This window comes from Telmatherina bonti (assembly GCF_933228915.1).
Source record: "Telmatherina bonti genome assembly, chromosome: 15".
NCBI lineage: Eukaryota > Metazoa > Chordata > Actinopteri > Atheriniformes > Telmatherinidae > Telmatherina > Telmatherina bonti.
The window spans coordinates 34,087,409-34,114,102 of NC_136613.1; the positions used below are offsets into that span (position 1 = coordinate 34,087,409).

Sequence of the window (26,694 nt, forward strand, 5' to 3'; positions counted from 1 at the left end):
TCCACTGTGACTTTGTGACATCATCCTTCCCTCTGCTCACATCCAGACCAAACAGGGCTATGTGTCTGGCTTTCATTTACTTCTCCCCCTCCTGCTCATGCTCCTCTCTCCTCTCCCTGCTTCAGTCTTTTCTCCTTTCTTTGGAGAAAGTGGGAGGAGGAACAGAGAAGTGGCAAACCTCCAGGAGTTTGGAAGTTTGTTCCATTCCAGGCTTGAGCTCAGCACCACAGCTCCTCTGGTCTGAAGCCGGGAGGGTGCCTGTCTCCTTCTCTCCCAGCCGTTTTCCCTTCCACTCAGGACCCCTCTATCACTGCATATCTTATCAGCTCAGCTGCCTTCTCCAGGGAGGAGCTGGAAAAGCCTTGCAGAGGATTTTACCAGCAGGATAATGACCAACAGTCCAACGTCACAGCTCTGAATCTTCAAAAACACACAAAGTGGAGTGGAAGCGCTTCAGCTCAGCGTAAGTTCCAGACCTGCTTGTGGTGTTGCTGTAAAGAGCCTGACCTCAACTTGCACTGTGTACTCTGCATATAGTAAACTGACCTTAGCATAGTTTCAAGTCCCAGCATGTTACCTCATGATGCCTGTGATAATTACAGCCTTTCTGCAAGCTTTTTGGCTAATACCCCATAAATATCTAACAGCATGCGTTTAGGACTGAAACATATACTTTGGTGGTGAGAGCGCTTGAAGGGTAAGAGGTGAGCCGCAGTTAGGTTGGAGAAGACCTCAGTAATGTTGTGAACGATGCATGCAGAGGAGCGTGCAAACTTTCTCTTCAACTTTGCTCTCTGTTTAACATGCTTGCTTAGTTGGATTTATAAAATGCATCTTTCTGAGATGTTGTGACTCTGAACCTGAGCTCGGATCTGTTATTTAAGCTGTCACCTTGCTGCTTCACACTTCGTATGGTACAATGCTTTTATATAATCTGAGGAAATCTAAATCTGCCAGACAGAGTTTAATAATAAACTAAGCAGAAGTGAATATCTTTCAAGTTTTTATCCTTTGGCCTGAAACCAGGAATTGGTTGGTAATGTTGAAGAGCAGTTGGATGTGTCGATGTTTCCACTGCAGTAGTCGTACAAAACCACACCCTCAATAAAAATATGAAAACAGGAGTGGAAAAGCGGGAAAAAAGTCTTTTCCGTTTTCTTGGCCAGATGCCCCAGTAGAACCAGGAAGGGTTCCATGTTTTTAGTGAAAAAAGACAAAAAAGAAAAGAAAAAAAAAAGGTGGGGGATGATGGTGGGCTGCAGACCACGCCACAAATCTTTCAGCTCCCCCTGCAGAGACGGAGAGGAGAGGGGGGGTGTTGCAGAGTTTCTTCTGTCAAATGTTTTTCTGATGTGAAACTTTGTAAAACTGCAAACTTATTCGTTTCCTGTAAGTTTCATCTTTTTGATCCGTGTTTCTGCTGCTGCAGTTTCCTGTTGCTGGGATTCAGGTTGTCATCGCTCAAAAAGCAGAAGGAAGTCTGATGTTCCTGCTGCATGGAGGATGTCATTTTATCACATCATTTACCCCAAGGGTTGCCAGTATGCCCAGCATGCCCAGCATGCCCAGCATGCCCAGCATGCCCAGCATGCCCAGCATGCCCAGCATGCCCAGCATGCCCAGCATGCCCTCTGTGGAAAAGTAGAATGGCCGATACTAAACCAATGACAGCGTATATCAGCACGTGCTACCCTGCAGCTTTCTGTTCTCCATCGTTTCCGCTTGTGATGCAGCGCTGATGTCTGGAAAGTTAGAAGTTTTTTCTCTGTTTTTGCTGGAAAGTTCCAGACGGCAACGCTTTCCATCAGCAATGTAAGCAAACGAGCAAACAAACAGAGCCTAGACGGTGTGAAATGATAAAGTAATAGCAGAATGGGTTCGCACGTTGGCTGAACGGCGTTCAGAGATAAGAAACAGATTCACACAAACATTTCCTGTCTCAGTTATTCCATGGCCTTTTTCTTCCTCCCTAAGACGACATACGTGTCTATTTTAATATGTGATCAGGCTTAAATTGGCTTTTATGCCTGAAAACACATCTGTCAGGTGTCAGACAGACTAACAAACACCAGCTGTGTGGAACAGCCTGTTCAGCCTATCCCCCCCCCCACCCCCCCCTTTAAACTTTATCACTGATCCTCCTCACATCTGCACCACACATGTCATTTCCCATCCTTCCAGCTTAGTGACGGATGGGTGGGTGGGTCCGCGGTGCAGAGCCTCACATCCATGTGGTTTCAGTCATATGAGCAGTATGTGATGCCACTGAGGGGCAGTGTGGGCCTGCATTCCACCCAGGAAAGGCTACTCAGAGCTGGAAGGAGCCTCTTTCCATCTGGCCCATATCTTTGCTTGAAAATTTAGAGATATGTGCTCGGAGAAGTGGTCCTTTCAGCTGATTTATGCATTCTGGCACCGATGGTCGCTGCTGACATCCGGAGAAGAACTTAGTTTGTGATGTAGGAGGTGTTTAGGAAGCTGAGCCAAGTTCAGATTAAGCCTGCGTTGGACATGTGGCTTTTTACATGAAAGTTTCCTAATAGATGTGTTAGTTCGTACAACTTTCCAGTAGCTATGATATGATATGATGTAACTGTGTGTGTGCTGGTTAAAGAAACGCTGCTGCGTGATTTCAGCCAGATGTTTAACCAGGTTTACACACTCATGTCATCCCAGTTCGATGTTTCTACGTCTGGCCTAACCAGCAGCAACACACAGCAACGTAGAAAACTGGAAAAGTCTCCTGTAAATTATATTTCAACCGTTAATAGTTGTGCAGTGTTTCACACCATGCAAGTCCAAGCAAATTACACTGTGCACAGAGAAATCTGGACAAAAATGTTTCATTCTCAAGTTTAAGAGTGCAACAGTTTGATCTAATGCATGTTATGGAGATGTGATTCTAAAAGAAAATGCAGGATTTGACTATTTTCAGCCTTTAAAATGAGTTCTGTGCACCTCACGGCTGCCTAACTCAACTGCAGAACTTCATGTTGCATTTCTGTGTTTAACCCATTAGAATAAAACACAATTTATGTTTTAAAAACCATTCTGGAGACCTGAACTAAAATCACCCTCATTTGGTTTTGCTTCATTTAATCAGAGTCGACCTCTGCAGAGATAATGTTCATTTATATTGATCCCTGATGGAGTTTAGAGCTACGCATCGTTCTAGGGATGTTCATATTCATCCCAAAAGTATATTTTAGACAAGCCTGAACAGTTTTCATTGCATGCTATGTGCCAGCTTCATTTATTCTACCCAGTAACACACATGCTGATATTTACACGTTAAAAAATCTCACAGGTGTTCCCTTCACTGTGATTCCAGAAGTGTGTAAACAGGCCAAGTGTAACTTGTTTAAGTCTTCACTGAGAATAATTATTTTTAACAGAAGCATAAAAATAGTCAGAGGGTTAAAGGTCCATCTTCCGCTGGGAAGGGGGGGGGGGGGGGGGGGGGGGGGGGGGAACACAACACCAGAAATTCAGTTGCAAAATGCTCCTTTTGTTCACCACTTAGCAAAGATTTTGTCAGCCTGCCATTTGGCGTCCGACAACAGTCACACAGTTGAAAACTTTTTTCCTACTGACTACAGCTGCCCAGCTGTGGCCGATGGGGAACAGCAAGACTGTTCTGGTCCCATTCAGCAGGAAAACATTCAAAGTAATCAGGTGGACAATAACAGCCAGAGTTAGGTGATTACATGTTTAAATGCATGATTCTGTTGTTTTAGCATTTAACTATTAGCATAAGCATCTTCCAGCTGAGTTATCTGCTGCATTCATCATCCATCTATTTGTATATTTGTCAGAGCAGTTGGAGAATTCAGCCCAGTTCTTTGCAACACATATTACGGTATTAATTCTTTGTGTTTTAAAAGGTAATATTGTGGGGTGGGAGGGGAGAAAAACAAAAAAACAAACAAACAAACAAAAGCCTGTAGCACTTCATGTAAGGACCTGTGTCCAACTGGACAGTCCACTATCACTTTCTTACAATAGAATAGAATCGAATAGAATAGAATCTAGAACTTGAGCGGTTCTGTGAGGCGACTGCAGTGAACCGTCTCCTTCCCTAAAAGGTCCGCCTGTGCTGTGACTATCTGTCAACTCACGGCGATGTGTGTTTGAGCTGCTCTGCACGGAGTTTGAACATGATGTTTAATGGGTGTGCATGCTTGTGTGTGGTCTTTTCTATAAATGTGTGTGTGAGGTCCAGCTGCAAATGGGATGAAAAGTCGCAGGATCTGCCTTTTGTAAATGTAAAACGGACAACTAGGAATTACAGAGCGGAGCAGTGTATACTAACAAAGTATGGATAAGACTGATCATGCTGAAATGATCGAGTTTAGCTGGTAGTTTCATCCTGCTGGCTTAAAGGCTGAACAGTTCCTCTGTCATTTGGTCCACACACCAACAGTGTTGGTATTATTAGTTTTATTCATGCAACTTGGCACATGTGGCTGGATAGATGTGCACGTTCTAACATCTTAATGCACCAACTGTCTGTTCTCTCTGTCATTCCTCATGTTTCCATTGTTTTGACGGCCTGTATCAGAGAAAACAAGACTCCACTGTGCTGCGATGTTTTCCACTGCGGTGATGAGAGGAAGCTGGAGTGGTGACACTCATTGGCGTAGCCTGGCAAACTTTGCAGAGCAGTGGCTTCTAAGTGACCTGAAATCACATGAGCATGAGCAGAGAACACAAACATCTGTTACTGTTTCCAAACGAGCTTAGAGTTCCTTGAAATGTGGAAGCCTGGTGATTTAGGTCCTATATCTGGGGAGTGACAGCATCTGGGACCTGCAGGCATTAAAAGCCTCTTCTTTCCTTTAATGCTCTCCTGTTCAAAGCAAACCTTTCATCATGTTTATATTTAGGTTGATTAGATAAAAAAACTGTCATAAACGTGTGCACTTATGGTCATTTTTCTCTGCTCTGGTTTTATTAGTCCTCGCTGATTTGCACTGAACACAAAAACTTTTTAATTTATGACTGAATCAAATGCAGGCAATGAATTTATCCACAACAAATTAAGACTGTGCACATACAGCCAGACTCAGAGACTGATATTGCACAGTTTATTATTTAAAATATGTTTTTAAAAATGGGAGGGAAAACTGGAATTTTAAGTTCAGTCCATCTTGAAGCTTCATTCACTAAAGAACACCAGCGCCTACAAGGTGCTGTGTATGTATTATCCACCAGAGGGCAGTATTCTGTTTTATTTATTTATCTTTTTAAGTAATGTCAGCACATTGTCAGCTGTGGAAAAGCAGTGGAACACATAAAGTTCATGCTTGTTTAAATGTTTTAGAGCAGTAGTGCTGTTAGTGCAGAACTTTTGCTGCGTGTCTGCCGGCAGGCATCAGGGCTGTTAGAAAACCGCTTTACTTTTACTCCCCATCATTAGCTCAGTGATAAAGACTTGAGATGTAAAGCCCCTCTCAGGAGGGGGGCTTCTCTGTGTTTCTGTTCACAGCCTCTCATCAAAATCCCTGCAAACATTAAAAAGCAGAGTCTGCACCAAGTCTTTAACATTACGATGTAATTACTGCTGAGATGCATGGTATTAACACAGTGTCATCTCACACTGTGTTAATGGCTGTGCGCAAGTATGTCCTTGGGAAGTGTGAAACTTTAGTAGTTGGTTGAGATTTCTTTGCATCTGACGGTTCACTTTAAAAAGATTGAAGATTCAGGCCGACTCGGTGTGACAAAGTCATCTCCGGTGTACAAACAGCTTCACGTCATCATTTAAACTCTGACTTTTACCAGCTGAATAAGCAGGTGTTTCTGCGAACATTGCCTGACCTCATTTTAATTCCCCGTGAGATCACTTTACATCACAATGAAGCAGAAATAATGCTGCTCTGCTATGAGACTGGATTTCTTTTCCAACAGATATTTTAAGGAAACATAATGTAAGTTGGAAAATATAACTGTTGTCCAAGAATTTGGCTCGCAGCTCTGACATTATCCTTCTGTGCTTCTTATATGCTAACTCAGGCTTGCACCAAACTGTTGTCATGCAAGAACCAAGCGCAAAAGTCTGACGACATTTAGTTCACATATCTGGAAGGTGAAGTCCAGGATGACGTGTTTTATGCAGAGCAACAAAATGTTTAAGATGCAAAAGCTTTTACATGTGTTTTGATGTGTTTAAACGAGGAAAACATCATAGTATTGGTCTCAGGATGTGATTTTGTCCTTTAACAGGTGTCATCTTCGTTAAATCTGAAGATGAGGGGGCATGGGTTTTTACCACTGTGCACCCTTCTGGGCTGCCTGTTCGCAGGACTCCTCACTAAACTTGATGCTCAGGAAGGTAAGCGAAACCGAGCTCTTCTCAGCTGTTTCTCTGCTTGTGAGATATTTTTCAGTGTTAGTCCCATTGCAGCCATTGCAGCCACAACTATGTTTCCAAATATCGTTGAGACGCTTTGATCAGACAAAAAAACAAAAACACAAAACGATTTGCAAAGAAGTTAAACCCTTAAGTTGAAAAGTATAAAATCTCAGGAACAAAATGAAACAGAACCCCAACAAGCGGCAGCAGCTTCCTCACTGAGCGTAGAATGATCAGTTCTTACGGAGCCACATGTATCATTAGCTACATTGTCAATGGACTGTAACAATGAATAATGAAAAGTAATCTTTCTAATATAAAATATTAAATCATGTGTTGATTTACTTCTTAAACATTTCTGACTAGAAGGGAAAATTATGAAAAGTAATAAAGACAATTTGCTATATGCCATGGGTCCAAAAACAATCACTGGAAACCACTGTCACTGAACAACAGGAGTTCAAACCATTCAGAGAACAAGATAGAGATCAACAAACATCAGTGCCTGTTTAAAATGACAGTGTGGAGACTTTAAAAAGGCCCGAACTCATCAGGTGTGTTTGAAAAACTTCTGTGTTCAAGATCTCTTGTCTTCAGCAACTGGTGACCAGTCGGTATGACATAACTATACAGCTGATAATCAGTAGACGGCTTGAATGCTTTGTTTTTTTTTTTCATGAACAATTACCCAAGGATCACCACAGGGAGACCTTTCCTCCCAGTCACATCCTTTCAAATCACTATCATTGCTCACATGGTAATCAATGATATACCCAAATGGTACCACTCTCGGTGCTCCAGAAAGGCCAGGTAACTCAAATTACTGTTGAGCACAAACTGGGACCCAGGAGGCAACCCTCTACCTTACTGGGAGGAGACTTGAAGGACAGCTTCGTCACAACACAAATTTGGGGTCTTTCCAAAAAAAAAAAGACATGCCAAACCCTAAGAGGCAGTTTGCAATGCACGGAAATGGTCCACCCAGGACCCTGCCTTCACCCAGCTCACATTGCAAACAACCTCAAACCTTCTCCCTGTTGGTGGTGAGCCCATGCAGTGACGGCTTTCTGTGGCTTCTTTAGAGTGGTCCCAGCTGAGCCTCATGAGCAAAGGCTTGACTCCTAAATGAGTAGGTGTTCCCCAAATTTAGAAAAGAACAGAAAACGTCCCAGTTAATGTAATTTATCTTTCTATTTACAGTTAAATTAAGGGTTTAAGCCATTTGCAAATCATTACATTCACCATCTAGTTACATTTCAAATGGTGTCACAACTGTTTTGGGAAATGGTTGTGTTTGGATTTTATGCATCCACATCTGGACATTCTCAAAATGAAATATTGGGATTAAAACATGGTTTATGATATTGTATAAAATCCCATCAGGCTGTGACATGGAGAATCTTACACATTCCTGCATCATTGTTGGACAGTTTTCACTGTTATTCTTTGTGAGTCAGAGTTGACAATTGTATGACTGAACAATTCTTTCTTTTTCAATGTGGCACCAAAAAATCAGACAGCATGATGGTAGAGTTCAGATTTTTTTTTTTTTTTTTAAAGATGAATCAATTGAGAAGATTTATGTTGTGAGAAATATTAAAAGTTCAACTATATTGTGCAAAACATGTAGAAAAACTATTTTGTTAGAATGCACCAAGCATCTTTTCACTGGTCTTCACTTCTGTCCTCCAAACACCTTCAACGAAGACTGTGCACAAGGGTTGGAAGCTGATATGTACTTTCTAGTGGATTCCTCCTGGAGTATGGGAAAGGAGAACTTTGAACATGTCAAACAATTTCTATACAGCTTGATACAATCGCTGCACCATGTTGGAGGACAAAGGTTTAAATTTGCCCTTGTGCAGTACAATACCAGGCCCCAAACTGAGTTCCACCTCAACAGCTACTCAACAACACAGGAAGCTCTGGCACACATCCAGGCCATATCTTATCGTGGTGGGGGCACCCGTACCGGACTGGGTCTGGAATACCTGATGCGTATGCATTTGACCAGCGCCTCGGGCAGCCGTGCTGCTGATGGAGTGGCCCAAGTGGTGGTGGTACTAACAGACGGGCAGTCTCAAGATGACGTGGCCGAGCCGGCTCAGGTGCTGCGGATGGCAGGCGTGGAGATGTTTGCGGTTGGAGTTCAGGATGCGGTGGACTCTGAGCTCAGGGAGATGGCTAGCCTGCCTCATGACACTCACGTGTTCAATGTAGACTCTTTCCTGAAGCTGGGGGACATAATCCAAGATTTAGTAGTGAGTGTTTGCGGCACAGTGACCCAGTCAGAGGGTGTTCCTGTGGCAAATGAGGCCCCTGTACCTGAAGGAGGGACAGGTAACAAAATGGGACCAGTGTCACTACCATACTAACGTGTAAATGTGCAGGAAGAGGCTGCTGCATATGCGGTCAAGCCTGAACTTTATCATTAACACAGCCTAGTTATTTATTAATTCATTATTTTGTTTTTACCACTACAATCTTTCACCTTCCAACTGTAAAATTAACATCACTGCTTTTACCAATTTAATAAGCTTTTCAGTCTGAAGAGGATCTGCATGCGATGCCCATCCCTATGACTTTTAAAGTCAGGCTTTTATTTGGTCACAGTGGGAAATGCACATTATGCCCTTGGTGTTTTTTAAATCAGGAATTCAGTGGAGTACTCTGTTGACAAACAACAACAGTTTCATAATTCAAGGAACCATTTTTACATGATGACTGTTTGTATCAGAGTTGACAAAACCACAAAATTCCTTCAGATTTGAAGGAAAACATGAACTCCAGGATGCTTTTCCCTCAAAACCACCACTGAAAACCAGTCTATGAGCTTTTAACAACATCTAACATGCACTACTGCTATGTGTCCTGCACATGTATGTTTGTCTTTATCAGTCACAAAGTCTATCTGTGTTGAATATGTACAATATTCTGTATATGAAACAGTAATGAACCTGCTTGGAGCCATCTGTGACCTGCAGAAGTAGTTTGATCATGTTTATGTCTTCAGGTTTCAATAATTAAGTAATTAAAGTTACACAAATGGATTAAACTGGAAAAAGTCTTATGTGCCGCACCATTGGAAATACTGGTGATTCAAAATGAGTTGAAAAAATTATCTAAACAGAATATATGTTCTTAAGTTCTGTAAAAGTCTATGCAGTAAGATGGTCCACAGGGTCATGACTGGTCACTTCACCTGAGGTCTGTAACAAGAGTCTGCATGGGATGGCTGAACTCAACGGTGCACACACATGGGACAAATATAATTTATTATGGAACGCTATAAATTTATTTGTTACATTTTTTTATTCTGAGTCAATTTGACTGAATTTATATCTTAAAATTATATCAATTAAATCCCACCGATATTTTCTTTCCAGTGATAAATTGTAGTAAATCATGATAATGTCTCATTTTAGTTGGACATAGACAATTTCCTTCTTTATTTGGTGTAATGCACCATTGTGATGTAGTTTATTAGTGATGTTCATGATACTGTAATCTATGAGTAGTCCAAGTAACAATTCAACCAAAAAGAGAAAGAAAATAAATAAGTAATGAATAATAAATAAATAAATAAAAAATGTAGAACTTTAAAGACCCTCCTTGGTTCAGCCAACATGCAGCATGATGTTGTTGATTTGTTCAAAATGAATGTTACTTCACACATGCAATGATATGCTAACTCAAGTTCTTTGTCTCTGCCTCACCTGATTAATGCTTTCACGATTTCTATTTTGTTTTTTGTTTTTTCTCTCCTTTTCTCTCTTTTTCTCTCCTTAAAGCACAAGATTCAGCTGACCTAATACTCTTAATTGATGGATCACAGAACGTTGGAGCAGCAAACTTCCCCTATGTGCGTGATTTGGTTATGAAAATCATTGAGCCCCTTGATGTTGGCAGAGATGCCATTAGGGTGGCCTTGATCCAGTACAGCTCCGACTCAGATATAAAGTTCTTTCTAAATAGCTATTACAGCAAATCATCCCTCCTGGAAGCTGTGAAAGGACTGGTCTACTCAGGGGGTGGCTCTAACCTGGGGGCTGCCTTGGAGGAAGTGTCAGAGAGCCTTTTGTTTGACACAGCTGGTGGCAGGGCAGATGATGACGTACCCCAGATGCTGATTGTCATCAGCGCCGGGCCATCGGATGATGATACTGGCGCCGGTGACCGGGCCCTTAAGAGGGCCGGGGTTATCACATTTGGCGTGGCGATCGGTGACGCTGCCACCTCAGATCTGGAACAGGTTGCCACCGATAAAAGTTTTGTCCTGACAGCCGCTGATTTCACATCGGCTGCAAGCCTGGGTGATCAGCTGCGTCAGTTCATAAACGGCGTGGTCCAGCGCTCCATTATAGTTCAGAATGCGTTCACTGAAGGTATGTAACTTCTCCAGCATTGGTGGGGTCATGTGGTTGTGGAAGGGAACTTAGTAAACTGAAAGCCTATAATCAATATAACACTGTGTGTATGGTAAGACTCTGCTAAACTTCAGCAGATTAAATGGTGACAAAGTAAAACTGAGAAGTCTTATAATTAGTGAACTTAGTTTTCCAAGTCACTGTGAATTTATTTATAGTCTGAAATCAACAAACAGTTTAAAGTCTAACTGATGATGCAGCCCAGTTCAGTTTCTGCAATGACTCTATTAAAAGTCATGTTTCTCACTTACAACCCTGTTTTTGCCATATGTGATGAGCAAATCATTTAAATCAACAGTTGATGAATAAAAACTAAATATTATTTTCTCAGCCTTTTTTATGGGAAAAATATAATTTTATATATTTATATAAATTTTAAATTTAATACTGGTAAAAAATTTAGAATTGTTGGGGTGAGGCAGAGGAGACTGGTAAAACAAGTGCATTATTTAAAAACCAAAAGAAAAATATCAAATATAATTAGATTACAGCATAACGACACTTATGAAAACAATCCAAAGAAAATACCATTTATTTCCATTTTAGTGTTTAAGTTGTCTGAAGTCAGTCTTCAAGTAATTTATAAATTGTTGCATCCTGTTTTCATAGTTTTAGATTAAAGGCAGGTTTTTTGCTTTCAAGGAAATAGAGTTACTGCAGACCTTCATCAGACACCACATGGACATTCTTTAGTTTGATATTTGTAGTCAGATATAAAACGTTGGGAAAAAAAATTATAATGTAGCTGGAAATTTGTGCAATTTACACTGGAGAAATTAAATTAAATTGAATTAAAGGCTTTAATAATTGTATTGGAAAAGCCATAATCATAGCCTAAATAATTACACAGTGATAATATTGTGACAGTTTGTATGAAGATAAACTTTCTTTGTAATACTGCTTTGTTCTTTTTGCAGTCGTGGCTGTTGAAAAACGTGACATCATCTTCCTGATCGACAGCACAATGGGAACAGCACCCATTGGTGCTTTGCGCGAGTTCATCAGGCGGTTTGTCAACACCATGCCAATTGGTCCGGATGGAGTTCAAGTGGGTATTGCCCAGTTTAGTAATGCCCCGAAACTAGAGATGGACCTCAACCGCTATGGAACCAGGGAGGAATTAGCTTCTGCTTTGGGTACCATCAGACCACGACCAGGACAGAATGTTAATATAGGAGCTGCCTTGGACTTTGTGCGGACAGACATGCTGAGGTCAGACAAGGGCAGTCGTATCAGAGAGAGGGTACCTCAGCTTGTCCTGCTGTTCACCAGTAAAAAGTCCAGTGACAGTGTGGAGGAACCTGCTCAGGCCCTGCAGAGAATGGGCGTACTTACGATGGCTGCAGGCTCAAAGGCTGCTGAAGAGTCTGAGCTGAAGCAGATCGCCTTTACCGATAAAGTTGTGTTCTTGGAGAAGGACTTCCGCCAAATGTTTCGCAACCCAAAGGAAATCATCAATGCGCTCTCTACACTATCTGGGACGGTGGTGACAGAAGGGCCCACTGAGCCAGATATTCCAGGTAGTCCTTTGTCCTTATTCTTCCACATTTAGGTGCTATGAAATGAAGCCACTGAAACGCTTTCTTATCTGTGATGTTAAAGCGATCTCAACCGCATGTTACGATGTAATCCCTCAGTCGTATATCACACACGGCAGTGACTGAAAAAGAAATATTTTATTTCTAAATTGTAACTACTTTTGTATATGGTTCACTGTCCTTTTTATGTCTATTTAATTACTTTAAATTTACAGGTATAATCTTGATTTCTAATCTAATTTTTAATTCAGATTTACTGATGTATATTAAACTATGTTATTTCAGAAGCATTCTATACTTGTACTAAAAAGATTAAAGTACATCTGAATATAATACTTTATGTGCATCATTTTGGTAAATGGATGACAAGTCTCTTGATATGTATGTCACATATAGGATATAAGATGAAACAGAATAATGATTTTGTCTTTATATGTTTTTTCAGACACGGTGATTACCACAGTACACACACAAAGAGTAGTCCGGGACATTGTCTTCCTTGTGGATGGCTCAAGCTATGTTGGAAGCAGTAACCTGCCCTATGTGAGAGACTTCATGATCAACGTAGTGAACCAGCTGGAGATAAGTCCTGACAGGGTCCAAATTGGCCTCTTGCAGTTTTCCAACCAGCAAAGAATAGAATTTTACCTAAACAGCTACAGCACCAGAGAAGAAGTTGTGAATAAAATCTCTCAACTCAGGCTGATGGGAGGCTCCGTGCTCAATACAGGAGCTGCTATGAATTACGCCCTGGCTAACATGTTCCAGTCATCAGCAGGGTCACGCAGGAGGAACGGAGTCCAGCAGGTCTTGGTTCTGATTACAGGTGGCCCAGCACAAGATGAACTGAAGTCTGTGGCTGATAAATTGGCTTTGGATGGCGTTTTGACTTTCACAGTCAGTTCTGGACAAGCAGATGAAGACTTGCTGAGGACAGTTGCTTTTGTTCCAGATTTGGCTTACCATCAAACAAGTTTCTCCGGTTTACCAGCTTTGGCTGAAACCATCATGCCAAAGCTAACAACAGTGGTTGGTGATACGGATGTGACAACAGGTGCGGGAGATAAGTTCTGTACTTCTCTGTTTTGACTATGTCTCAGTTTGATCCAATAAATAAGAAGTCAGCTAACAGGCTGTGAGGTATTAACATGCAATCCATTAATTTAACTTTTTTCTGTCCCTTCAGGCAGTGTTGAAAGAGATGTGGCTTTCCTCATTGATGGCACAGATGCTGTCAGAGCAGATTTCCCCTACATCCGGGATTTTATCAGAAAAGTGATTGAACCTCTTGACATTGGGATTGACAAAGTACGTGTTTCAGTGGTTCAGCACAGTGAGAAACCAACCCCAAGTTTCTACCTCAACACTTATAAAACCAAAGAAGAGGTGATCAGAGCTGTCAATGGGATGACACTGGCTGGCGGACGCAGTTTAAATACAGGATCTGCTTTGACATTCATGAAGGACACCATCATGTCTGAGAGCTATGGGAGCCGGGCAGCTCAAAACGTCCCACAGTTTCTGATCGTTTTGGCTGCAGACAGATCTATGGATAACGTGAAAGAACCAGCGGGTGAACTCAAGACTGAAGGGGTGGTACCGTTTGGTGTTGGTGTCAAGAATGCAGATCCTAAGCAGATTGAAGCCATTTCACACAACCCTTCATTTGCCTTCACTGTGAAAGAATTCAGTGAGCTCAGCACCATTCCACAAAAGCTCAATAACTACGTGAGCCTTCCAAAGGAGGAGCTGACAGCTGTGCTGGATGAAGGTAAGATAAAACATTTAATTAATGGCATCCGAAGCTTGCTCTTTGAGAAACTGAGTGTTTTCCTTGATGTTTGTAGTGGTTCATTAAAATAACTGAATTTTATTTGTGTCTTAGTGAAAAACAGTGCAGTAAAAAGAGATATTGTGTTTCTGCTGGATGGCTCTGATAACACCAGAAATGGATTCCCAGACATAAAGAGCTTTGTTAAAAAAATAGTGGAAAGGCTCCATGTTGGTGAGAACCAAGACAGAGTGTCTGTGGTTCAGTTTGCTGATAACGCTAAAGTCAACTTTTATTTAAATTCTCACAAGACAAGGAATCACACCATTCATGCCATTGATGATTTAAAGCACAAAGGCGGAAGGCGTCTTAATATCGGCACAGCTCTGCAGTTTGTGAGGCACAGAGTCTTCACTTCCTCCACAGGAAGTCGAAGACTAGAAGGCGTGCCGCAAACTTTAATTCTCCTAAGTAGCAAGCCATCCACAGATAATGTGAAAGAACCCGCATTGGCTCTTAAGGAGCATGAAATTGTGTCATTGGGGATTGGAGTGGGAGATGCCAATATTGCAGAGTTGGAGATGGTTGCCTTCCAACCTGATTTCATATTCAAAGTCAATGACTTGTCTGCGTTACCTTCAGTCCAATCAAAAGTTGTTACTACACTAAATATACACAAAGACAATGAAGAAACCATGAGTGGAATCCCCGACTTAATAGGTAAGAATACCACATTAACTTTACATCTCTGAGTTTGATGACTAACAAGGTGATTATCAATCAGAAAAAATGGTGGCTCATATCTGTTGTGCTCATGACATGTCTTGCCATAACATTCATAACTCTGTATGTCACAATCCTTGAAATTTTTCACACCACCCTTATTGTAAGTTGGGCATATCAACATGTCATACGATATTAGATGATTCTTTACCAACTTTGTTTGAATACTGTCAGAGTCATGGCGCGTATGTTTTTCACTGAGCGTTTAACTTGCCCTAGTTTACAAGTCTCAAACAGATCTATCTATCTATCTACCAACCTACCAGCTGGCACACAGAGCAGTAAGAGGGACATAGTGTTTCTCCTTGATGGGTCAGATGGTTCCAGAAATGGCTTTCCAGCATTTCGGGAGTTTGTCCGAAGAATGGCACAAGAGCTGGACATTGGCGAAGGAAAGATTCGGATGGCTGTTGCACAGTTTAGCAATGACACCAAAGTTTACTTCAACCTGAAGGCTCATCAATCCAAAAAGGATGTCATCTATGCTGTCAGAAGTCTTCTTCATAAAGGTGGAGGGCCTCGGAATATAGGAGCTGCTCTACAGTTTGTGCGAGACCGTGTTTTCACGGCCTCGTCTGGGAGTCGACGACTCGAGGGAGTTCCTCAGATTCTGTTTTTACTGACTGGAGGCAAATCCAGTGATGATGTTTCTAGTGCTGCACTGAACCTAAAGAAAGCTGGTGTTCAGTCTTTTGCCATTGGAATGAAAAATGCAGAACAAGAAGAACTTAAAAAAATTGCCTTCTCCTCAAGATTTCTTTTCAACTTGCCCATTTTTGGTGAACTTTTGTCCATTCAGCCAGAATTAGCTGCCTTTCTCCAGACGGAGATGCAAACTGAGTCGCCTGCTCTTGTGGGTAAGAAGTGTGATGAATTCTCATTGACGAATCTGAGTCTTCTTACCTATGCTCCTGTACCTTTGGTCATGCAGACTTTGAACTGCAATGAAACTGCATCATCATCCAAGAACATCAGCCGATCAGTTTCATGTTCTTTCAATTATATCGCTGACAAGACGCAATGTCCTCGCTATGTTGTTTCTTGTTTGGCTCTCATTCCTTTTCCTTTCGGTATCTCAGAGAGCTTTCTTTCAATACTGTAGCTCTTCCTTGAGCCAATGATAACCACATCATTGACTGAAAAGTTCTAGTTAAACGTGAACCTTTTTGAAATATATTTTTCTCCATCTTTCATTTGTGAAAGAATATTTTTCTTCATCTACTAATCTTCTGAAATTAATCTGTCAATTTAAAGAAGATAAATGTAGTAGTTTGAATTTCTCTTTCACATTGTGGTATTTTACCAACCATGTAATAGTTGACTGTTACTCCTTAGTTATTGGGTTATACATGTGATTCTTAAACAAGGTTTTCCTGTTCTCTTTTAGTTGAATTAGAGTCCCCTCAAAGAGACATAGTGTTTCTTTTGGATGGATCAGATGACACACTGAGTGGTTTCCCAGCAATGAAAACCTTTATCCAACAAGTTGTAGAAACACTCGACGTTGGGGAGAACAAAGATCGTGTTTCTGTGGTTCAGTATAGTTGGGACCAAGAAACACATTTTGATTTGAACACCTTTACGGATAAACAAGATGTTCTGATTGCAGTCCAACAACTAAAGCATAAAGGGGGCAGAACACGCAACACTGGCGCTGCTCTTCACAATGTGAGGACTAATGCTTTCACTCAGGCTTCTGGGAGTCGGCATGGAGAAGGTGTTCCTCAGATATTGATTCTACTGAGTGGGGGAGAATCTCAAGATGATGTAGAAAGTGCTGCTGCTGCTCTGAAACAGGAAAAAGTTGTTCCATTCTGCATAGGCACCAGAGCAGCTGACATAATTGAGCTCCAAGTGATTGCACATAATCCTTCCTATGCATTTTCCATACTTAAGTTTGATGATATTGGGAGCATTCAACAGCAACTTGTGTCATTTGTGAAAAGGGTGCCACGACAGCAGCCAAGAATAAAAGCACAGGCTGCAATAGGTAAGGTTGTGCACAATCTGACATTCTGACAGAAAATGTGTCAATTCAGTATCATCATGCCTGCAATTTTTTGTGTTAAGGTTCCACAGAAGAAGGGGGATCCAATAAACGAGATGTAGTGTTTTTATTGGATTCATCAGATGACATGTGGAGTGACTTTGAAGCAGTGCGTGGCTTTGTTGAGAGAATGGTGGAGAAACTGAGCGTGGATGAAAACAAAGATCGCATTTCTCTGGTGCAATACAGCAAACAACCTTCTGTCGAGTTTTTTCTAAACACACACAAAACACAGCAGAGTGTTGTGGACAACGTGCAAAGTGTGACACACAAAGGAGGCAGACTCCTCAATACAGGTGCAGCTTTGGATTACGTGAGAGATAATATTTTAACAGCCTCCTCTGGAAGTAGACGCCAACAAGGCATCCCTCAGATTCTTGTTCTACTAATTGGTAGAAAATCCAGTGATGATGTCAGAAATGCTGTGGAAGACTTGAGGGAAATTGGCGTGATGATTTTTGTTGTGGGAATAAAGAATGCTGACATTCTTGAGATACAGACTATATCACAGAAAGCTAGTCGTGCTTTCTTTGCAGAAGATTCTAGTGATCTGTCAGACATTGAACAAAAAATCCTGTCATTTTTTGAGAGGAATGAAAAACCTGCCATCACACCAGTTTCATATGGTAAGATTTTTACAGCAAAGTCTTACTTGGCATGAACAAATTGGTGTAGACAAGAAACCATCTATTTTCAATGAGGGTTATAAGTAATAAAACAATATTGTAGTAGCCGTTGAATCACTGTCCATCACATAATAAAGTTGGATCATTCTGCATAGGCACTGGAGTGACTGACATTACTTAGCTCTTTGAAAGTTTGTAGCAAAATGGTTTTTCTTAACAATTTAATCATCAACAAGGTTCTTTTAATTCCTGTTTCATTACAGATCCCAAGAAGAGAGACATTGTGTTTTTGCTTGATGGTTCTGATGATTCTCAGCAAAGATTCCCAGATATAACAGACTTTGTAGAGAGAATAGTGAGAGACCTCAGCATTGATACAAATGGAGACCATGTGGCTGTCGTCCAGTACAGCAACTCAGCTGAGATCAATTTCAACTTGGGTCAATACATAACAGAGAAGGATGTTGTTGATGCAGTAAGAAGTCTGACTCACAAAGGAGGTTATCCTCCAAACATTGGAGCTGCTCTCCAATATGTGAGAGAACATGCTTTTACTCCTCAGTCTGGAAGTAGGCTCCAAGAGGGAGTTCCACAGATACTGATCCTCCTGACTGGTGGAAGATCTGGAGATGACATAAGAACCCCTGTCAGAATGCTGAAGGAAGTTGGTGTAATTACTGTGGCCATAGGAACAACTGATGCTGACACCCTGGAGCTACAAACAGTGTCTCAAGAACCAAAGTATGCACTCTCAGTTACTGGTTATGAAGAACTTTCTACTGCAAATAAAGACGTTTTGTCATTGTTAAGAGAGGCTTCCCAACATGCTGTGCAGACTGCTCCCACAGTAGGTTTAGGTAAGATGTATTACTTTTAGCTTTTCACAATCTATTTTTTTTTTTTTAAAGAGAAAGAGATAATGAAGAATTTTACAGTTTTCTCAGTGGCTTTGGTGCATTTCTTATGACAGAATTAGCATTTGCACAACAGTTAGTGCATTTCTCAAAACAATTAGTACAAATCAAAGAATCTGGTGGATAACCTTCAAAGGTGTGTCGCTTGCTAAAAATTTATTATTTTTTTTTTATCTGTTTTTCCTTTCTTTCTTTATTTTTCTTTTTTCCTTTTTTTGATAATTGATAATTTCTTAAAAGAAAGTTTTTATGTCATTGAAACTGTCAGAGCATCAAAATGACGAGTGACAAGATACTGAAATGGCTTAGCCATGTTTTTATTATGACAGTTTTATCTGGGCATATTTTTGAAACAGAAAACCGATTTTGAAGACATGACCTGAAAATGACCAAGACAGCGTCATCGACGGAGGCAAAACAGGCAACTACAGACACAATAACACAACAAACCAGCAAAACAAAAGTGCAACTGAGGAGTATAAATACACAGAGGGAGTAACAAGGAACAGTTGAATTGAATCAGAAAATCATAACTTGGTGAGCTAATTAACAGGAACCAAAATGGGTAACAATACACAGGGGAACAAAACTACCAAATAAAACAGCAAAGAACAAAAGACACAGAAAAGTCCAAACCATGACAGACAGGAATACATACTGGATGCATAACCAGTACATCTTACTGTTTTTATAAGAGTAACTGAATACCTGATACAGAATATGCTTGATCCACATTTTACTTCATACATGCTTTGCCTTTTTAATAGTAATTTACTCACAGTGTTATGCATGAAAAAAAAGAAGTTGTTACTTCAACAAACTCAAAGTACAAAACCTGTATCACAACTGTAAACAAGACAATGCTGAAACAGTATAAACATTTTACCATGCTGAGCATCAACATGTTCCAGTCTGCCTGGCCAGCTACATCTACATCACATCTGATATCATACCCTGTAATCCAGTGAAGAAAGTGGCAAACCCATCCTCTGAAGGACATTTTCATAAGTAGTTTAATTGTTTTGTACGTAATGACTCATGCAATGAAATAAAGACTAACAGTTGTAGGGGAAATAATTATTCTGTCGTTCTAAGTATAGCTCATGTTGACTGACCGAAGCAAATGATACAAAAAATTAGGTACAGAATTTTATTTAAGCAAATACTACATGTTCAAAAGCTTTTGCAAATTGATCAATGCAATGAGAATGGCAAAAACGATTAATTGTTGTAGAGTTTTAACTAATAGTTATAAGAATGTTAATTCTGTTGTGAGAAAAGCACAAACCGTCTGAGAAAACCTGTAAGGCAGTATCGTTATGGAAACTTAATTGTTGCTGAAACTATTACTTATGGTTCTTATCTTTGTTGCAGATTTAAAGAAAAGTGATGTTGTTTTTCTGATTGATGGATCTTATGAATCACGAAATGGCTTTGAGGAAATACGAAACTTTATGGGAAAAATTGTTGAAAATCTAAGTATTGGTAGTAATGGAGACCAAGTAGCTGTTGTTCAATACAGCCGTGATGCCACAGTCAATTTCTACCTGAATTCCTATTCTTCAAAGAATGATGTGCTTAACTCTATTAAAACAATGAGGCATAAACTGGGACGACCTCTTAATATTGGAAAAGCACTGACATTTGTTCAAGAAAATGTCTTTGCTGCTGCAGTTGGAGGTAGAAAGGCAGACCAGGTTTCTCAGTATCTGTATGTATTTAGTGGTGGGAGCTCTGGAGATGATGTCAGAGGACCAGCACAGTCCCTCAGAGACAATGGAATAAAAACTTTGAGCATTGGGACAAAGAATGCTGATACTTTGGAAATGCAAACCATCTCTTTCACACCTGCATATTATTTCTTTGTTCCAAGCTATAACAGTTTGCAAAACATACATGCAACTGTGGAGGCCAGATTAAGGGGGGGCCATGAAACAACAGAATTTCCTACTACTGGTAAGAAGTAGAAGATATTACCACTTTTTAATATGACTTCAGGAAACTCTTTTACGTGGAAAAAATGTTTTGAGAAATATCCATTTGTATTCATTTCAGATACTACAATAGCTGGAGAAGCAGAACTTCATAGCGTTGATATTGTTTTCCTTCTTGATGGATCTGATGAAATGCAAGCAAATGAAAGAGGGATTTTGGAATTTGTCACAGAGTTTGTCCAACAAATAGACATTGGGCCAGGAAAGGCTCAAGTTGCTCTGGTCCAGTACAGCACAGAACCCACAGTTGAATTTGTCCTAAACGAATACTCACTAAAATCTGATGTTTTAAAACAATTAAGTAATGTAAAACTTAAAGGAGGGTCCACAATAAACACTGGTGAAGCTCTTGATTTTGTGCAAAACACTGTCTTCACTGCACCAGCTGGAAGCCGAGCAATGCAAGGAGTCCCTCAGATCCTGATCCATGCAAGTGGCAGAAAATCAGGGGATGATTTCTCTGGTCCCATGGAAAGGCTAATAAATGCTGGAATTATTCTTTTTGGAATTGGAATGAATAAAGTGGATAGAAATGAGATGACAAAACTAGCTCCAAGAGTGGGATATTTTATCAAGGAACCATCTGATTTTCCACTTGTAAGAGAAAAGCTGATCTCAGTCATTGCCTCTCTCAAAGGATCTGTCAGCCCAGATGTGGGTGAGTGAATAGATTATTTATGTATTTTACATGTAATATACATGTATGTCAATTGATTAGATATAAAAATGTATTTTAGAGAATTCAATAGTTATCCTTATTCTAATAAATGGGAAAGTAATATAATCTGTATGAATTTTCCAGGTTCAAGCTCTACCATGAAGAGAGATATTGTATTTCTCATTGATGGATCTGATGATGTCAGGAACAGATTTAGTGCTATCCGTGAATTTGTTGCAAAACTGGTTCAAAGCTTTGAGCTGGATGAAGGAAAAGATAAAGTTGCTATTGTGCAATATAGCAACAATGCTGAACTTAGTTTCAGCCTAAACAGTTATAAAACAAAACAAGATATTCTCAAACACATTGCAGGTCTAAAACCAAAAGGTGGAAGGCCTCAATTTATAGGAGCAGCTCTACAGTTTGTGAAGGAAAATGTCTTCACCTTAAAAGCTGGAGGACGGCATGATGAGAATACCAAGCAGATACTAATTGTATTTGCTGGTGGAAGGTCAAGAGACTCTCCTCGGGGACCAGCAAGTGCTCTCAAAGCTGAAGGGGTTGTGGTGTTAGGAGTTGGATCAAGACTGTCAAATTCAGCTGAGATGCAAACCATTTCTTTTGATTCAAATTATGCCTACTCTGTCCCTGACTTTGCAAATCTCCCTCGTCTTCAACACAGTTTTATGAGAAAACTCTCTGAAGTACAAGGTCAGGTGACAAAAGAAGGTAAGAATTTATGTTCACAAAACACGTAAATAATAATTTGAACATTTTATATTATGTTAATGCATTAACTAGATGGAAAAAGTTTCTGTTATATCTCACCACATTCAGCAAAATTAAAAACCACAAGTTTTGCAAAGATCATTTTTCCAAGAACAAAGTTTATTGAAAATAAAATGTGATGCATATTTGGGTTAAAATAAAAAGTATAACTGGCGCATCAAAAGACATAATAAAAGTTTGTTTTTATATCCATTTTAGAAATGCTCACAATTTTAACAGCAAAGTTTGGACACTAATGTAATTACAGAGTGTAGGATAACATGAAACATGCTTAAAAAAAGCACTCAGGTTTGCGGGAAATATCTGATGAAATCATAAAATGTAAAAATGTCATATATCACTGATGATGACAAAGAGAACCTGTGTACCTGTGATTGTGATTAAGTATGGAACTTAAAGTTTAAGACTGAAAAGTCTTAAGACTGAAATATTGGAATACATAGAACGATACAGGTATTATTGCGGACAACATTTGCAATGTGAAATGAAGTATTAAAATATCTTCAATTTTAAGAAAAATTATACAAGAAAAAGAACAAAGATAATCATAATTTAAAGATTTTTGAATTTTGTACCTTGCCTAGAAATTTATAATCCAAATAATTAAAAATTTTATATTCCGTAGTGGTAAGACAGCCATCTGGAAGGGACGTTGTGTTCTTGCTGGATGGATCTGACGGTACTAGAACTGGCTTTGCAGCTATGCGAGACTTTGTCCAAAGAGTAGTTGAGACACTCAGTGTGGACGACAGCAAAGACCGTGTCTCGGTGGTTCAGTACAGCAGAGATCCAGCCATCCAGTTCTATCTCAACACATACACAACAAAAGGCGAGATCCTTGACACTGTCAGAGGCTTGAGGCACAAAGGCGGAAAACCCCTCAACACTGGAGCAGCTCTCCAGTACTTGAGGGATAACATTTTCACTGCCTCTGCTGGAAGCAGGCGCCTGGAGGGAATTCCACAAGTGCTGATACTGCTAAGCGGTGGAAGATCTTTCGACAGTGTTGATGCACCATCCTCTGCTCTCAAACAGATGGGCGTCTTGACCTTTGCAATTGGAAGCAGAGGCTCTGACAGTCGAGAACTGCAAAAGATATCCCACGAACCCAGTTATGCCCTTTCTGTGTCTGAATTCACTGACCTTCCCAGTGTCCAGCAGCAACTTCAGGCCTCCGTGGAGGCCGTGGTTATTGACGTCACCCCAGAAACACCGACTCCAACTGGTATGTTGTCAAACATGGCTCTTTGCCGGCCATAGGCCCAAACTGACTTGTTTCAATCACTCTCAGGAAGCAGAAACAGAATGTTACAGGTCTTTAGCTGTATGTTTGCATGCGATGAGAAAAGGCAGGCTTCATTTTTCTTAGCGCTTAAATACATATTTGAGGGCTGGGGCCGAGTGGCTTACATTCCCTTTAGAAATACTCTTCCAAGCAAGATCAAGCTTTTGAGGCTGCGTTTTGGCAAAGGTTTTTACTTTTTGTCTTCCTATCCTTCCCAGTTGACACTGCTAAAAAGGATGTCGTATTCCTCCTGGATGGTTCAGATGGCACAAGGACTGGCTTCCCTGCCATGCGTGATTTTGTTGAGAGATTGGTGGAGAAGCTCAATGTAGGAGAAAACAAAGACCGTGTATCTGTGGTCCAGTTCAGCAGAGAAGCAGAGGTCCATTTCTATCTGAACACATATAAGACAACAGATGATATTGTGGATGCAGTGAGAGGGCTCAGACACAGAGGAGGAAGACCCCTCAACACTGGGGCAGCCCTACAATACGTCAGGGACAATGTCTTTACAAACTCCTCAGGGAGTCGGCGCCTGCAAGGTGTCCCCCAGATGTTGATCCTGCTCACAGGGGGAAGGTCGTTTGACAATGTAGATGCCCCAGCCTCTGCTCTCAAACAGCAGGGTGTCGTTGTGATTGGAATTGGAACCAGAACAGCAGACAGTAGAGAGCTGCAGAAGTTATCTTACGAGCCTAGTTTCGCTCTGTCAGTGTCTGAGTTCACTGATCTCCCCAGTGTCCAAGAGCAGCTGTCTTCTGCAATGGGCAGAGTAAGGCCCACCACCATGACACCAACAGTGACTGGTAAGAAAGTAATACATTTTTTAATATTACGGGTCAACGCAGTCTCAAGAAGTGTAAATACTACATGCGACCAATTCTAAATCAGCCAGTGACACATTGCCAAAAGTACTTGTGTCTGCTGACATCGAGTAACTTGCAAACTTGAAGTATAGCTTTGATGATCTGACTTTCATATGAGAACATTTACTCCAGGAACCTAAATATTTCTCAAATTTTATGTTCCGTAGTGGTAAGACAGCCATCTGGAAGGGACGTTGTGTTCTTGCTGGATGGATCTGACGGTACTAGAACTGGCTTTGCAGCTATGCGAGACTTTGTCCAAAGAGTAGTTGAGACACTCAGTGTGGACGACAGCAAAGACCGTGTCTCGGTGGTTCAGTACAGCAGAGATCCAGCCGTCCAGTTCTATCTCAACACATACACAACAAAAGGCGAGATCCTTGACACTGTCAGAGGCTTGAGGCACAAAGGCGGAAAACCCCTCAACACTGGAGCAGCTCTCCAGTACTTGAGGGATAACATTTTCACTGCCTCTGCTGGAAGCAGGCGCCTGGAGGGAATTCCACAAGTGCTGATACTGCTAAGCGGTGGAAGATCTTTCGACAGTGTTGATGCACCATCCTCTGCTCTCAAACAGATGGGCGTCTTGACCTTTGCAATTGGAAGCAGAGGCTCTGACAGTCGAGAACTGCAAAAGATATCCCACGAACCCAGTTATGCCCTTTCTGTGTCTGAATTCACTGACCTTCCCAGTGTCCAGCAGCAACTTCAGGCCTCCGTGGAGGCCGTGGTTATTGACGTCACCCCAGAAACACCGACTCCAACTGGTATGTTGTCAAACATGGCTCTTTGCCGGCCATAGGCCCAAACTGACTTGTTTCAATCACTCTCAGGAAGCAGAAACAGAATGTTACAGGTCTTTAGCTGTATGTTTGCATGCGATGAGAAAAGGCAGGCTTCATTTTTCTTAGCGCTTAAATACATATTTGAGGGCTGGGGCCGAGTGGCTTACATTCCCTTTAGAAATACTCTTCCAAGCAAGATCAAGCTTTTGAGGCTGCGTTTTGGCAAAGGTTTTTACTTTTTGTCTTCCTATCCTTCCCAGTTGACACTGCTAAAAAGGATGTCGTATTCCTCCTGGATGGTTCAGATGGCACAAGGACTGGCTTCCCTGCCATGCGTGATTTTGTTGAGAGATTGGTGGAGAAGCTCAATGTAGAAAACAAAGACCGTGTATCTGTGGTCCAGTTCAGCAGAGAAGCAGAGGTCCATTTCTATCTGAACACATATAAGACAACAGATGATATTGTGGATGCAGTGAGAGGGCTCAGACACAGAGGAGGAAGACCCCTCAACACTGGGGCAGCCCTACAATACGTCAGGGACAATGTCTTTACAAACTCCTCAGGGAGTCGGCGCCTGCAAGGTGTCCCCCAGATGTTGATCCTGCTCACAGGGGGAAGGTCGTTTGACAATGTAGATGCCCCAGCCTCTGCTCTCAAACAGCAGGGTGTCGTTGTGATTGGAATTGGAACCAGAACAGCAGACAGTAGAGAGCTGCAGAAGTTATCTTACGAGCCTAGTTTCGCTCTGTCAGTGTCTGAGTTCACTGATCTCCCCAGTGTCCAAGAGCAGCTGTCTTCTGCAATGGGCAGAGTAAGGCCCACCACCATGACACCAACAGTGACTGGTAAGAAAGTAATACATTTTTTAATATTACGGGTCAACGCAGTCTCAAGAAGTGTAAATACTACATGCGACCAATTCTAAATCAGCCAGTGACACATTGCCAAAAGTACTTGTGTCTGCTGACATCGAGTAACTTGCAAACTTGAAGTATAGCTTTGATGATCTGACTTTCATATGAGAACATTTACTCCAGGAACCTAAATATTTCTCAAATTTTATGTTCCGTAGTGGTAAGACAGCCATCTGGAAGGGACGTTGTGTTCTTGCTGGATGGATCTGACGGTACTAGAACTGGCTTTGCAGCTATGCGAGACTTTGTCCAAAGAGTAGTTGAGACACTCAGTGTGGACGACAGCAAAGACCGTGTCTCGGTGGTTCAGTACAGCAGAGATCCAGCCGTCCAGTTCTATCTCAACACATACACAACAAAAGGCGAGATCCTTGACACTGTCAGAGGCTTGAGGCACAAAGGCGGAAAACCCCTCAACACTGGAGCAGCTCTCCAGTACTTGAGGGATAACATTTTCACTGCCTCTGCTGGAAGCAGGCGCCTGGAGGGAATTCCACAAGTGCTGATACTGCTAAGCGGTGGAAGATCTTTCGACAGTGTTGATGCACCATCCTCTGCTCTCAAACAGATGGGCGTCTTGACCTTTGCAATTGGAAGCAGAGGCTCTGACAGTCGAGAACTGCAAAAGATATCCCACGAACCCAGTTATGCCCTTTCTGTGTCTGAATTCACTGACCTTCCCAGTGTCCAGCAGCAACTTCAGGCCTCCGTGGAGGCCGTGGTTATTGACGTCACCCCAGAAACACCGACTCCAACTGGTATGTTGTCAAACATGGCTCTTTGCCGGCCATAGGCCCAAACTGACTTGTTTCAATCACTCTCAGGAAGCAGAAACAGAATGTTACAGGTCTTTAGCTGTATGTTTGCATGCGATGAGAAAAGGCAGGCTTCATTTTTCTTAGCGCTTAAATACATATTTGAGGGCTGGGGCCGAGTGGCTTA

General features: G+C 41.3%; 2 protein-coding genes across 4 annotated transcripts in view; both read left to right on the forward strand.

Moving 5' to 3' along the window:
- Nucleotides 1-252: 252 nt before the first annotated feature.
- Nucleotides 253-26,694, forward strand: part of LOC306766455 (collagen alpha-3(VI) chain-like) — a 105,647-nt gene continuing 79,205 nt past the window's right edge. Inside the window, exons 1-7 of one of the 3 annotated variants that reach the window (XM_079254225.1) lie at nucleotides 253-463; nucleotides 6,226-6,334; nucleotides 8,063-8,695; nucleotides 10,147-10,740; nucleotides 11,700-12,302; nucleotides 12,766-13,374; nucleotides 13,507-14,091. In XM_079254225.1, the coding sequence (XP_079110351.1) occupies nucleotides 6,250-6,334; nucleotides 8,063-8,695; nucleotides 10,147-10,740; nucleotides 11,700-12,302; nucleotides 12,766-13,374; nucleotides 13,507-14,091 (3,109 nt within the window). In that variant the 5' untranslated portion in view covers nucleotides 253-463; nucleotides 6,226-6,249. The remainder of the gene's footprint in view (nucleotides 464-6,225; nucleotides 6,335-8,062; nucleotides 8,696-10,146; nucleotides 10,741-11,699; nucleotides 12,303-12,765; nucleotides 13,375-13,506; nucleotides 14,092-26,694) is intronic. The other 2 variants (XM_079254226.1, XM_079254227.1) reach the window with 2 other exon arrangements.
- On the forward strand, nucleotides 22,605-25,815 carry LOC306766480 (collagen alpha-3(VI) chain-like; the record flags this gene model as incomplete). The annotated part of the gene is made up of 5 exons (XM_079254260.1): nucleotides 22,605-23,127; nucleotides 23,406-23,993; nucleotides 24,221-24,820; nucleotides 25,099-25,683; nucleotides 25,790-25,815. 5 exons carry the CDS (start codon nucleotides 22,605-22,607, stop codon nucleotides 25,813-25,815), a joined length of 2,322 nt encoding a protein of 773 aa, XP_079110386.1.